Source organism: Colobus angolensis, unplaced genomic scaffold, assembly GCF_000951035.1.
Source record: "Colobus angolensis palliatus isolate OR3802 unplaced genomic scaffold, Cang.pa_1.0 Scaffold87, whole genome shotgun sequence".
Classification (NCBI taxonomy): Eukaryota; Metazoa; Chordata; class Mammalia; order Primates; family Cercopithecidae; genus Colobus; species Colobus angolensis.
This window is the reverse complement of record NW_012122598.1, coordinates 2,126,322-2,139,215: the sequence shown is the minus strand read 5'-3', so window position 1 is coordinate 2,139,215 and position 12,894 is coordinate 2,126,322. Positions and strand designations below refer to the sequence as shown.

General features: G+C 48.4%; 1 protein-coding gene across 6 annotated transcripts in view; it reads right to left on the bottom strand.

Moving 5' to 3' along the window:
- CSAD (cysteine sulfinic acid decarboxylase) overlaps window positions 1-12,894 on the bottom strand; it is a 32,540-nt gene that overhangs the window by 12,268 nt on the left and 7,378 nt on the right. For 3 of the 6 annotated variants that reach the window (XM_011930541.1, XM_011930540.1, XM_011930542.1), the window contains exons 2-9: window positions 4,505-4,547; window positions 3,815-3,946; window positions 3,009-3,135; window positions 2,834-2,924; window positions 2,370-2,476; window positions 1,831-1,946; window positions 941-1,020; window positions 589-643 (exon numbers count right to left, since the gene is read on the bottom strand). In XM_011930541.1, the coding sequence (XP_011785931.1) occupies window positions 589-643; window positions 941-1,020; window positions 1,831-1,946; window positions 2,370-2,476; window positions 2,834-2,924; window positions 3,009-3,135; window positions 3,815-3,940 (702 nt within the window). In that variant the 5' untranslated portion in view covers window positions 3,941-3,946; window positions 4,505-4,547. Of the gene's footprint in view, window positions 1-588; window positions 644-940; window positions 1,021-1,830; window positions 1,947-2,369; window positions 2,477-2,833; window positions 2,925-3,008; window positions 3,136-3,814; window positions 3,970-4,504; window positions 4,550-12,894 lie in introns of those variants that run through there. The other 3 variants (XM_011930543.1, XM_011930544.1, XM_011930545.1) reach the window with 3 other exon arrangements.

Below are 12,894 nucleotides of genomic sequence, written 5' to 3'. Positions count from 1 at the left end.
AAAAAAAAAAAAAAAAAAAAAATTTACATTTATATTTATTTATTTATTATTTTTGAAATCACACCACTGCACTCCAGCCTGGGTGACTGAGTGAGACTCTGTCTCAAAAACTATTAAAAAATAAAAATAAATAAAATTGTACAGATGATGCCAAAATGCCCTCCAAGGTGGCTGTAGCAGTTACATAACCCTCAAAGTGGAGGAGTGTGCTAATGTCCCCTCATCCCCACTACTCACAGCCTTCACCAGTGCCTCTCCCCTCCTCAGCATCTCCCTGCACAGACCCTTGCAGCCCACAGGAACCTTCCACACTACAGTGCAGGCCCCCAGCACCCTCCCTGTGGTGCTGCCTGGGACTCACTCTCACTCAGTCCTGCCTCTCAGAATCCAACCCGGCATAGGTGTCTGGGCAGAGCCCCAGAAAGCAACGTAGTGTCCTCACCCCCAGGTTCCCCACAGTCACTTCAGCCCACAGGGGAGATGGGCATGGAGATGAGAGGGATGAAGGGTGCCTTGAGCAGAGAGAGCCCCAATAACCCTCCAAGAAGGTTGGAGGCTCCATCACCCCAGCAAGCCTCACTTACTCACCTCAGCTTCGGCCATACCAATCTGCCTCTCCAGATCGTCGGGGACCATTTTCCCTCTGAAAAAGAAAATGCAGAGGGTACAGCAGGGACAGGTTCTCTGTTGAAGGCAGGGTAAGGTGGGGTTAGCAATGCAGAGATGACAGTGCTAGTTTTTCCCTCAGGGGTTGAAACAGATCTCAGGGCAGAGGTGGGAGATGCTGGCAGGCTCTGGTAGACCGGAACAGCAATTCTACTGAATAGTGAGGGGAGAGAGGTCCACCAGCGGTAAAGGGCCTGATGCCAGAGCATTCTGGCAGCAGGAAGGTACTCTGTGCCAAGCTGGGTCACAGCCATGTGGGCAGAAGGACCTTCACCTCTCATCAGCCTTGACTACTCGGACACTGTCAGTGCCAAGTCCCAGAAACGCAGCTCCCTTCTGGATGGAGTAGTGACACTGCGGGAGAAGGCAGAGGGCAGGTTAGCACAACTTGATGGGGGAGGGGAGAGAAGATAAAAGTCAAGTGTGAGCTCCAACAGATGGGATCCTGTAGACCAGGGCTTCTCAAATGTTAGCGTGCATACGAATCACCTGGATGTCTGGTTAAAATGCAAGTTCAGGTCCACTAGGTCTGAGGTCTGGGGTGAGGCCCGAGATTCTGCATTTCTTCTTTTTTTTTTTTAGACAGAGTTTCCCTCTGTTGCCCAGGCTGGAGTGCAGTCGTGCCATCTCAGCTCACTGCAACCTCCACCTCCCAGGCTCAAGAAATCCTCATGCCTCAGCCTCCTAAGCAGCTGGGAATACAGGTGCCCACCACTATGCCTAGCTAATTTTTTGTATTTTAGTAGAGCAGGGCTTTCACCATGTTTCCCAGGGTGGTATCAAACTCCTGAGCTCAGGCAATCTGCCCACCTCAGCCTCTCAAGTGCTGGGATTATAGGCGTGAGTCACCGCGCCCAGTCAGATTCTGCATTTCTAACAAGCCCCAGGTCATACCAATGCTGCTGGTCCACAGACCACATTCCTGAGTAGGAAGAGTATGGACAGTGTCCACTATACTCACGGCCCCTCCTCTGCCCCCAAACAGAAGGCAATGTGAACAGGAGCAGTTACTGGCCTCCTTGACTGGAAGGAAGCGCATGTGCCTGGGGGCAGGCTGGCCTTGGTGGATGTGGGGAGGGCAGGGAGAAGACCTGGAAGGTCTCTACTTAGCTGGCTGGAGATTAGAATCAGGAGCCCAGGGTTGGGCCTGTGCCTCTTCCCCACCTCCTTCGATGTGAATAGCGCCAGGGGCGGCAGTGTGCGGAGGCCCCTCTGCTTGCAATCCGGGTAGCGCTGATAGCGGGCCAGATTTACAGCATACATGTTGGAGATGGAGCCACCTGTCACAGGGAGGGGGCGGTGGCAAGAGGAAGGAGCACTGGGTCAAGACTGGAGCTTGCCTCCCCTTCCCTTTCCACCAGAAGAGCTCATCAAAGCAGCAGGTATGACTGGCTCCAAGGCCACAATTCCCAGGATCATGCCATCCCAGAATGGATCCAGGATCAGATCTTCTTGACCACACCCCTCCTCACCTGGGGCTGCCCCCAAGAGACAGCCCCCATCCAGAGACAGCAAGAACTAGAACAGTGATCCCAGAGAATGGTGACAAACATGAGCATGAAGGGACCAGACAGGCCTGGGTCCAGCTGGAGAGGAATCAAAGAGGAATCATCCCTCCCTGCCAGATGCTTAGAGCAAGAGAACGGTGCAGGAGGAGGAACCCATAAAAAGGGCAAAGAAAGGTCCCCTTCATTCTCACAAACCAGGGCAGAAGATTCCGTCCCCAGAGCTCCAGCCCACCAGAGCCCGGAGTTTCCTCAGCACCTCCTCTTCCATGAGCACAAACACGGGGGCGATTTCATATGTGTACCTGCCAGGAGAGAGAACGACAAGAAAGGAGAGATGGGGAGGGACTGCCCAGACAGGCCCTTAAACTGCACAGGAGTCAGAAAAAGGAGGCAATGAACAGTGAGCGAAGGAAGAGTCCAAGGAGAAGAACAAGTTGGTGACAGAACCAGGGAAGCAAGAAAGAGAAAACAGAGGTCAGGAGGCCTGAGAAAGTTTGGAGAAAGGGGGTCCAAAGGATACAAGGAAAAACTCTCTGCCGATGGGGATTCCCAGAAGCAGTAGAGAGAGGGCAGAACCATTCTCCTCCCCTACCCCTCAGGCACCTCTCCAGCAAACCTAAATCCTTTGTGGGATGGTAGAGGGGCCGTGGGATGCTCACTGGCTGGTGTTGAGGCTCTCAGTGATAATGCGCCCGGCCAGAGCATGGGGATCCAGCCCTGAGAAGAGCTGGTTGAAGAACCGAGGGTGACCTGGAGAAGGAGAGTACGCCAGGGAGCTCAGAGTAGAGCTCAGGGCAAACTCCCAAGTCTCCTTCCCAAAGAAGCCAGGCCCACCAGTCTTGACACTGTAGCGAATCACAGCCCGACACCGCTCCAGGATCTGCTCCTGCGACTCGCCCTGGCTCCGCAGCTCCAAATCCAGCAGCTGCTTCAGCTCCTCAGGCTCCTTCCACTCACAGACCTAGGAAGAGAGCCAGGGATGCTGGGGGCCTGGGATGCCTGTGGACTGACTATCAAAACACACCTCCACAGACAGGAGACACGGCCAACCTGCACTAAAAACAACTTTGGGATATTTCCAAAGTAAAACTCTGAAAATGAGCAAGAGTAGTGAACACAGTAAGACTCAGAATGTAAATCCCTGAGGTACCCAGGGGGACAGGGATGAATTCTGGGGAGAAACCTTATCAAAGGAGGAAAGTTCTGAGCCAGATTTGGAAAGAGAAAGAGAAGGCTTGGGCCAGGCGTGATGGCTTATGCCTGTAACCTCAGCACTTTGGGAGGCCGAGGCAGGCAGATTACCTGAGGTCAGGAGTTCAAGACCAGCCTGGCTAACATGGTGAAACCCCATCTCTACTAAAAATACAAAAATTAGCCGGGCGCGGTGGCACATGCCTGTAATCCCAGCTACTCGGGAGGCTGAGGCAGGAGAACTGCTTGAGCCCAGGAGACGGAGGTTGCAGTGACCCGAGATTGTGCCACTGCACTCCAGCCTGGCCGACAGAGTGAGACTCTGTCAAAAAAAAAAAAAAAAGACAGGACGGAAGGAAGGAAGGAAGGAAGGAAGGAAGGAAGGAAGGAAGGAAGGAAGGAAGGAAAAAGGCTGGCTTGATGCGAAGGAGGAGGGGAAAAGGACTCACCTTCTGGGAGGCACTGGTTCCTTTCTGAATGGCCTCATCCACAACAACCCCAAACACGGCCCGGAGTAAGGCTTCCACAGCCACTGAGTCCCCAGCAAGGGAGGGGAGTGCTTCTGAGTCAGCCATCAGGATCTGTGGCAGAGCAGAGTCATTCCCTACTCAGCCTGTGAACCCTACCTGGACCTACCCAGCAGGAGCTTCATCTTCCAAACGGGCCTGAAGCCCAAGTCCTGCAGCTCAGTCTCAGCCCACAGTGCACAGACAAGGGCAAGTGAGAGTGCCCAGGGAGAAAGCCAGTGGGAACAGGTGGGAAAGAAAAGGCAGACAGTGGCCGGGCGCGGTGGCTCAAGCCTGTAATCCCAGCACTTTGGGAGGCCGAGACAGGCGGATCACGAGGTCAGGAGATCGAGACCATCCTGGCTAACACGGTGAAACCCCGTCTCTACTAAAAAAATACAAAAAACTAGCCGGGCGCGGTGGCGGGCGCCTGTAGTCCCAGCTACTCGGGAGGCTGAGGCAGGAGAATGGCATAAACCCGGGAGGCGGAGCTTGCAGTGAGCTGAGATCCGGCCACTGCACTCCAGCCCGGGCAACAGAGCAAGACTCCGTCTCAAAAAAAAAGAAAAGGCAGACAGTGCTGAGCAGGTGGACTCTAGTGGCCATTTCCATCTAAGGCAGAGACAAGCTTACTTCTCTGCTCAGGAGAGCCAGAGGAAGGGTGCAAAGGTAGCTCCTCAGAACAGTGGAACCAAGACGGCAGAGGGAGTGGGGTGAAAACAGCAGTCACATGGCCATAATTCTCATGACCTTTGCCCTAAAGAGAACTTTGACAGATTTGGGATAGGGACAGCAGGGTGAGGCGAAGCTCCCTGAATAATCATTAGCTGACAGAAGGAGATGGGAAATGAGATGAAAGGCAAAACCCATGCTGCATTAACCCCACGGTGGCAAGAACCAGAAGGCCAGAGCAGAAGAGGGGACCCACACTGTGCATCCCAGGGCCCAGCATGTGGGTGTCTTGAGGGCAGACAAGGGCCTGAGAAACTGCCACAGGTGACCCTGGAGACTGAGGCGGAGGGCGCCTGAGAGGCAGGGATGTAAAATCCCCCCACCTTTTTATTTTTTTGAGATGGAGTCTCGCTCTGTTACCCAGGCTGGAGTGCAGTGGCACAGTCCTGGCTCCCTGCAACCTCTGCCTCCTAGGTTCAAGAGATTCTCCTGCCTCAGCCTCCCAAATACCTGGGACTACAGGCGTACACTACCACACCCGACTAATTTTAGTATTTTTAGTAGAGACAGGGTTTAGCTATGTTGGTCAGGCTGGTCTCGAACTCCTGACCGCAGGTGATCCACCCGCCTCAGCCTCCCAAAGTGCTGGGATTACAGGCGTGAGCCACCATGCAGGCCGACATAAAATCCTTTAAGCAAGCCTCAGAGGCCAACCTCTTTTGCATCCCAACCCCCAGAGTCTTTTCAGAACTGCCCTGCTTTCTAAAGCCCTCTCCTAGAGCAGGAAGGAAAGGGGTTATATTGAGGAAGCATTTGCTAAACAAGTCCGATCCTGTGCCTTCCGGGCTGGGAGTCCTGTTTGTAGTGAGCACCAACTGTGTTCGCCACATGGTGCTGAGGACTGAGAATGCCTCCTCACCCCACTGGGAGGACACAGACCCATGTGCAACAGTTACAGACCAGGGCATGGCTGGATGCTGACCCTAGGTCTCCTCGGAAATCAGGAAAGAAGGAGATGGATGGAGGCTGAAGGCTGAGAAAGACCTGCAGTGGGACTGCAGATGAATCCTAAGAGAGGGCAGGAGAAATGGGGTGGGTGACTGGAAGGAAGAGAGGCATTCAGGGGTAAGAGGAGGAAAGCCATGAGCTTACAGCAGAAATGAATAGGACTTGTCCTGAGGTCAGTGGCAACACAGGGCTGGCAGGAACATGGGAGTGAAGGCCGGGTGGGCAGAGTTTTGTGAGCACATGAGGAGTCATGAGTGCCAGCCAGGCCAAGGAATCGACATTTTATCCTACAGAAAATGGGAAGTCACTTAAAGATTGTGTGACAAGGAATAATGTAGTACAATGGATGCTCTCAGAAGACCAATTTATAGCAGTAGGATGCAGAAGAATTAACAGGCTCTTGCAGTAAATAAGGCAAGAAGCGATCCACACTTGAATAAGAGTGATGCTGGTAGGAAAGGACAGAGAGAACAATCTGCAGGCATGCTCATTCTCTGGATTGTGCTGAATTCAACACTTAGGGGAGCTACGTTGCAGGAGAAGGAAGACTCAAAGATGACCCTGGGATTTCAAGCCTGGGAGACTGGAAAAATAATGGCACCCCTCAAAGAAACAGGGATGCAGAAAGGGGAAACTAGATAGAAATAAAGTGGTATTGCTTGGAAATACTCATCTGAGTGGAGGTCTTCTGGGACTACAGATGGCAAACTGTTTTCCATACATCCTATGGGAGGGGGTCAGGCCCACAGCTCTGATGAGATGCTAGAATGGAAAGCAGGTTTGAGAGTCAGGGTATAGCTGAAGCCTTGTGATGGGCTCCATTCCCTAAAGGAGAGAGAATTCAGAGAGATGGATGGGAGGAGGGAGCAAACACCAAGGCCTGGGGGACCCTCCAAATGACAGGGCAAGAAGATCAAGAAAATCTGGAAAGGGAGCAACCATCCTCAAAATGGGATGGTCTAATATAATCCACTGCCAACAGTCACTAGACCTCACACATGATGTGTGGTGCACACATCATGCACCACGTAACGACGTTTCAGTCAACGAGGCTGCAGTGAGCTGAGATCGCACCACTGCACTCCAGCCTGGGTGACAGAGTGAGACTCTGTCTCAAAAATAAATAAATATTAAAAAATAAAGTGGACAATTATGTGGTTTTTCATAAATTCACAAAGTTGTTGCAACCATCATCACTATCTAATGCCAGAACATTTTCATCACCCAAAAAAAACCCTCAGTAGCAGTCATTTCCCATTCTCCCCTTCCCTGACCGCCAGCAACTACTAGTCTACTTTGTTTCTATAGATTTGTCTAGTCTGGCCATTTCATATAAAAGGGGTCATATACTATGTGGTCTTTTGTGACTAGCTTCTTGTGCTTAGCATAATGCCTTTAAGGTTCATCCAAGTTGCAACACGTACCAGTATTTCTTTGTATGGCCAAATAGTATCTCATTATATGGATACACCACATTTTATCTATTCATTTATCAGTTGATAGACATTTGAGTTGTTTCCACTTTTTGGCTATTATGAAAAATGCTGCTGGGAACATCTGTGTATAAGTTTTTGTGTGAACATGTTTTCAGTTCTCTTGGGTGTATACCTGGTACTGCTGGAATTGCTGTGTCACAGGGTAACTCTATATATAACCCTTTGAGGAACTGCCAAACTGTTTTCCAAGGTGACTGGACCATTTTACACTCCCATCAGCAGTGTATAAGGGTTCCAGTTTCTCCACAACCTTGACAACACTCATTATTGTCTTTGTCATCACAGACATCTGCGTTTTTAATTTTTATAGGGATTGCCTACATCCATAAAGGTTGTATCAATGTATGAAAGTCCCTGCATCCTCAGCCTTAGCAACAGAATATGCTATCAAACTTTTGAAACTGGGGACTAAAAAAGGGTATCTCAGGGTTTTAATTTAGTTGAATGCCTACATTAGTCAGTTTTGCCATATCAACAAATGCCTTCAGAATCCCACAGAGGTTTATTTCTCTTTCATGGCTTACATTGGTAGTGGTGTTGGCTACAGTTCTGATTCATGTGCCTTTATTACAAGACCCAGTCTGAAGTAACTGCCCTCATTTGGGACACATTGTTTTAACGTCAGGGCAAAAGAACAAAAGGCAGAGAAAACCACACACTCACTCTTAAAGCTGCTGCTCAGACCTGGCATATGGCATATCTGCTCATACTCACTTGACCAAGACCACACAGCCAAGTACTAGGGCAGTGGGGTGAGGACGTATATTCCTCCCACAGAGGGCACTGCAAAGGGCATGGGGGAAATGGGGGAAAATATAAACTTCTCTTACAAGATCATTGGGCATGAGCCCATAGTAGGATTTTTCGTTGTTGTTGAGACGGAGTCTCACTCTGTCACCCAGGCTGGAGTGCAATGGCACGATCTCAGCTCATTGCAACCTCCAACTCGTGGGTTCAAGCAATTCTTCTGCCTCAGCCTCCTGAGTAGGTGGGATTACAGGTGCATGCCACCATGCCCAGCTAATTTTTGTAGTTTTAGTAGAGATGGGGTTTCACCGTGTTGGCCAGGCTGGTCTTGAACTCCTGAGCTCAGGTGATCTGCCCACCTCGGCCTCCCAAAGGGCTGGGATTACAGGTGTGAGTCACGGTGCCCAGCCCCATAGTAGGGTTTTGCATTATCTCACCTCAGCCTGCACTGCCCTCCTCCCTCATTTACAGATTTCTGAGTATGAACCCACTGATACAAAAGCTTCCTCTCCTTCTCCCTCAGAGATGCCCTCTTGATTATCACTTCTCATTTGTTCAACTCTGCATCCTACCTCTTTCTCACAGCATTTTACATTGTTCAAACCTCACAATATACCCACCTCCAGCGACCTCCTCTTCACAGCCAATCTTCTTCAAAGGGTTATCTCCAAGTAGCTTCCACCTTCAAGGTCACCAAGAATTTCCCTGCCTCCAAACCCAATGGTCACATCTCATCTTTATCCTGTTTGACCCCTCTGGAGCCATCCAACATAGTTTGCCACTGCATCTTGAAACATATTCTTTAACTGGCTTCCATATTACTACCCTACTTTGTCCCCTCTCTCTGGTCATTCCTAGCTTCCCATGAATTTTCACCTTCCTCTGGCCCTCCTTTAAATGCTGGAGTTCCTCAGGGTTCTGTCCCAGGGCCTCTTTCCTCTGCATCTGTATCTATTCCTGGGCAATCTCATCCATGCCCAGGGCTATCTGCTGGTGACCCCCTCCCTCTCAGACCTCTCCTGAGCTCCAAATCCCCGATGCCACCTGCCTGACCTGCAATTTCCACAGGCACTTCACACTCCACAAATGAGCTCCTTATCAGCTCTCTGAAATCTGCTCTTCTTCTTGGGTTCCCCAGCTCGGTGAATCGCACAATCTTCTACTGGTTACTCAAACCAGGGATTTTAACTGATATTAAACTGATTTTCCCCTTTTTATTTAATTTAATTTTTTTTTTTTTTTTAAAGAGACAAGGTCTTTCTCACTCTGTCGTCCAGGCTGAAGTGTGGTGGCATGATCTTGGATCACTGCAACCTCAAACTCCTGGCCTCAAGCAATTCTCCTCAGCCTCCCTCCTGGGATTATAGGCATGAGCCACCATGCCGGGTCTTTTTATTTAACCTTTTTATTTAATCTTCAAAGGTTGTTACATTTTTCTCTCTCTTCTCCAACACAACACCGAAACCTATCTATCAACACAACACCAACACCTGGATAGCTTCACTTTTTTCCTCTGGGGTACGTTCTAATTTTTTTCCTTAAAAATATAGTACTTTAGAGCTGGGTGCAGTGGCTTGTGCCTGTAATCCCAAGACTTTCAGAGGCCAAAGCGGGCGGATCATGAGGGCAGGAGTTCGAGACCAGCCTGGCCAATATGGTGAAACCCCGTCTCTACTAAAAATATAAAAAGTTAGCCAGGTGCAATGGCACATACCTGTTGTCCCAGTTACTCAGGAGGCTGAAGCAGGAGAACTGCTTGAACCCGGGAGGCAGAGGATGCAGTGAGCCAAGATCACGCCACTGCACTCCAACCTAGGGGACAGAGCGAGACTCCATCTCAAAAAAAAAAAAAAGAAAAGAAAAATACAAAAATTAGCTGGGCGTAGTGGTACTCACCTGTGGTTCCAGCTACTCCAGGGGCTGAGGCAGGAAGATCACTTCAGCCTCGAAAAACAGGAGGCAGAGGTTGCAGTGAGCTGAGATCTCACACCACTGCATTCAGCCTGGGTGACAGAGTCAGACCATGCCTCAAAACAAAACAAAAAACAAAACCAGCACTTTCCTTTAAAGGAAAAAAGTGGTAGCTTTACAGTGAGAAAACCTGGTGGACACCACCTTGCCCAAGTAATCATCACCAATAAGGCAACAGGCCGACATCATGAGCCTCCTGATATGAAATGCTCAACATCACTTATATAGTATTTCTGCCAAAAATGCAGGACCCAAATCTAATTGTGACACAAAATATATATCTAAATTGAGGGTCATTCTATAAAACATCTACTCTGCACTCTTCAAAAATTTCAATGTCATGAAAATTAAAGGGAATATGAGGAACTGCTCCAAACTGAAGGAGACTAGATGTATTACGACCAAAAGGAATATGTAATCTTAGACTGGCTACTGGATAAGGAAGAAAAATTCCTGCTATAAAGAACATTACTAGGGCCAGGTGCAGCGGCTCACTCCTGTAATCCCAGCACTTTCAGAGGCTGAGACAGGCGGATCACATGAGGTCAGGAGTTCGAGACCAGCATGGCCAACATGGTGAAACCCCATCTCTACTAAAAATACAAAAATTACCTGGGCATGGTGGCATGCATCTGTAATCCCAGCTACTCAGGAGGCTGAGGCAGGAGAATCTCTTGAACCTGGGAAGCGGAGGCTGCAGTGAGCCGAGATCACAACACCACACTCTAGCCCGGGCATCACAGCGAGACTCCGTCTCAAGAAAAAAAAAAAAAAAATTATTGGAACAACTGGTGGAATCTGACTATGGATGGTATTATAAATATTAGTATTCTACCAGTGTTAAATTTCTTGAATCTGATAACTGTATTGTGGTTATGTAAGAGAACGTTCTTATTCTTAGAAAACATGCTAAAAGAGTATTGTCTGCAACTTTCAGATAGTTCAGAAAAAGACAATCTTATTTGTATATATGCATAGGCATTTATTTGTAATATGTTTATTGATATATGAATCACACACCATGAAGTTCACCCTTTAAAAGTAATTCAGTGGTTTTTAGTATAAAACTATGCACTGATCACGACTATTTGATTTCAGAACACTTTCATCACCCCAAAAAGAAACTCCATACCTATTAGCAGTCACTCTCCATGCATTTTTGAAAATACTGAAAAAGAAGGAAAAAGACTTCAAAATATTCATTTGTGGCTATTTCTGGGTGTTATTATTATGGATGATTTTTAAGTTTCTTATTTACACACATCTATATTTTTATAACTTTATACAATCATTTCACATTGCTTATGGAATTAAAATAAAGGTTATTTTTAAACAATATAAAAATTGGCCGGGTATGGTGGCTCATGCCTGTAATTCCAGCACTTTGGGAGGCTGAGGTGGGTGGATCACCTGAGGTCAGGAGTTTGAGACCAGCCTGGCCAACATGGCAAAGCCCCATTTCTACTAAAAACACAAAAATTAGCTGGGAGTGGTGGCAGATGCCTGTAATCCCAGCTACTCAGGAGGCTGAGGTAGGATCCACTTGAACCTGTGAGGTGGTGGCTGCAGTGAGCCAAGATGGCACCACTGCACTCCAGCCTCGGCGACAGAGTGGGACTCCATTTCAAAAAAATATATATATATATGGAGGAATTAAGGGGGTACAAGAATTCTAAAATATACAAATCATCAGGCTCAAGGAATGTCCCTTGCACATTATGTGATTTCCCAGCTCCTCAATCCACTGTTATCAAAGGTCTAATGGAAGGCAAAGGGAGCCACACACTGCTCATCTCTATTACACAACCCCTCAACCCACGCTGGCTCTCAGGGAAGGGAATGGGTTCAGTTTGTTCAGCAAACATTGACTGAGCGTCCTCTACTTCTGAGTGCCTGGCTGGCATTACCCTAGGTGCTGCATCTGCCCTGTGGGCTCCAGCTAACAGGCTGGCAAGAGAGACCTGCATGTAAAATAAAGGGAAATTGCCATTAAGGGGGAGTTGAGAAGTCACCATGGAAAGGCAGGAAAGTTCAAATGGCCCAGGGCAGGCTTCAAGGAGAAAACAGTAAGGCTCTCCTTAAGGCAATAGAGAGCTGGTGCAGGAAAAGACTCAGCAGTAATCATTACAATGCTATTTGAATAAGTGATGGAGTGGGCCTGAGGGAAACGGGAGTTAGGTAAGGTCACATAGCAGGAGGCCTGCCTGGGGACAAAGGGATCTAGGCAGTTGTCTCCTGAAGCGCTCTCAGCCAGGTTTATGGTTAGAAAGTTAAAGTACTCTGTGCTATCTCCCAATCAACAAACCCCACTGGCTCCACGCCCACAGTAGGAGAGGTACAAACTCCAAACCCTCCTATGTATATAATCTTTTCTCTGCTTCTAGACTGTACTTTCCTGGGTGGAGTCTTCTCCTTCATTAAGTAAACTAATAGAAAACAGGGACCCCTCAAATGTTAGTTTCCATCTTCTTTATTGTCCTCTCCCCTCCCCCAGGGACTTGCACATTACATAAACATTTGTTGAATCAGTGATTTACAGGTCCTGGAAAAAATGCTGCATTCTACTTATATTTGACTTGCATCAACCAAGAATCTGTAGTAACGATAACAGATTTGGAAAGGGGGCTTTTTCTTCTCATTTATTATCTCATTTGACCTTCACAGTAGTACTAGAAATTAGCCTAAAGAGGTATTTATTCATTCTTGTTTTCAAGATGAGGATTCTTAGCTGAAAGAAGGTCAACTAATTTGTCCAAAATTACAAAGGTGACATGGGAACAAGCCTAAATCGCTGACTTTCTGACTTTAGGCTACCTCTTCCACTGCATCACTGGTCCGTGTGGCATTTCTCACTATTTCTCACCTCTGACAAAAATTAACTGCAACTAAGATAAAGACAGAAACTGAAAATATACAACCATAAGAATACCAGAAGGGGGTGGGGCGGGCGCAGTGGCTCACGCCTATAATCCCAGCACTTGGGAGGCTGAGGCGGGAGTTCGAGACCAGCCTGACAAACATGGTGAAACCCCGTCTCTACTAAAAATACAAAAATTAGCCGGGTGGGCCGGGCGCGGTGGCTCAAGCCTGTAATCCCAGCACTTTGGGAGGCCGAGACGGGCGGATCAC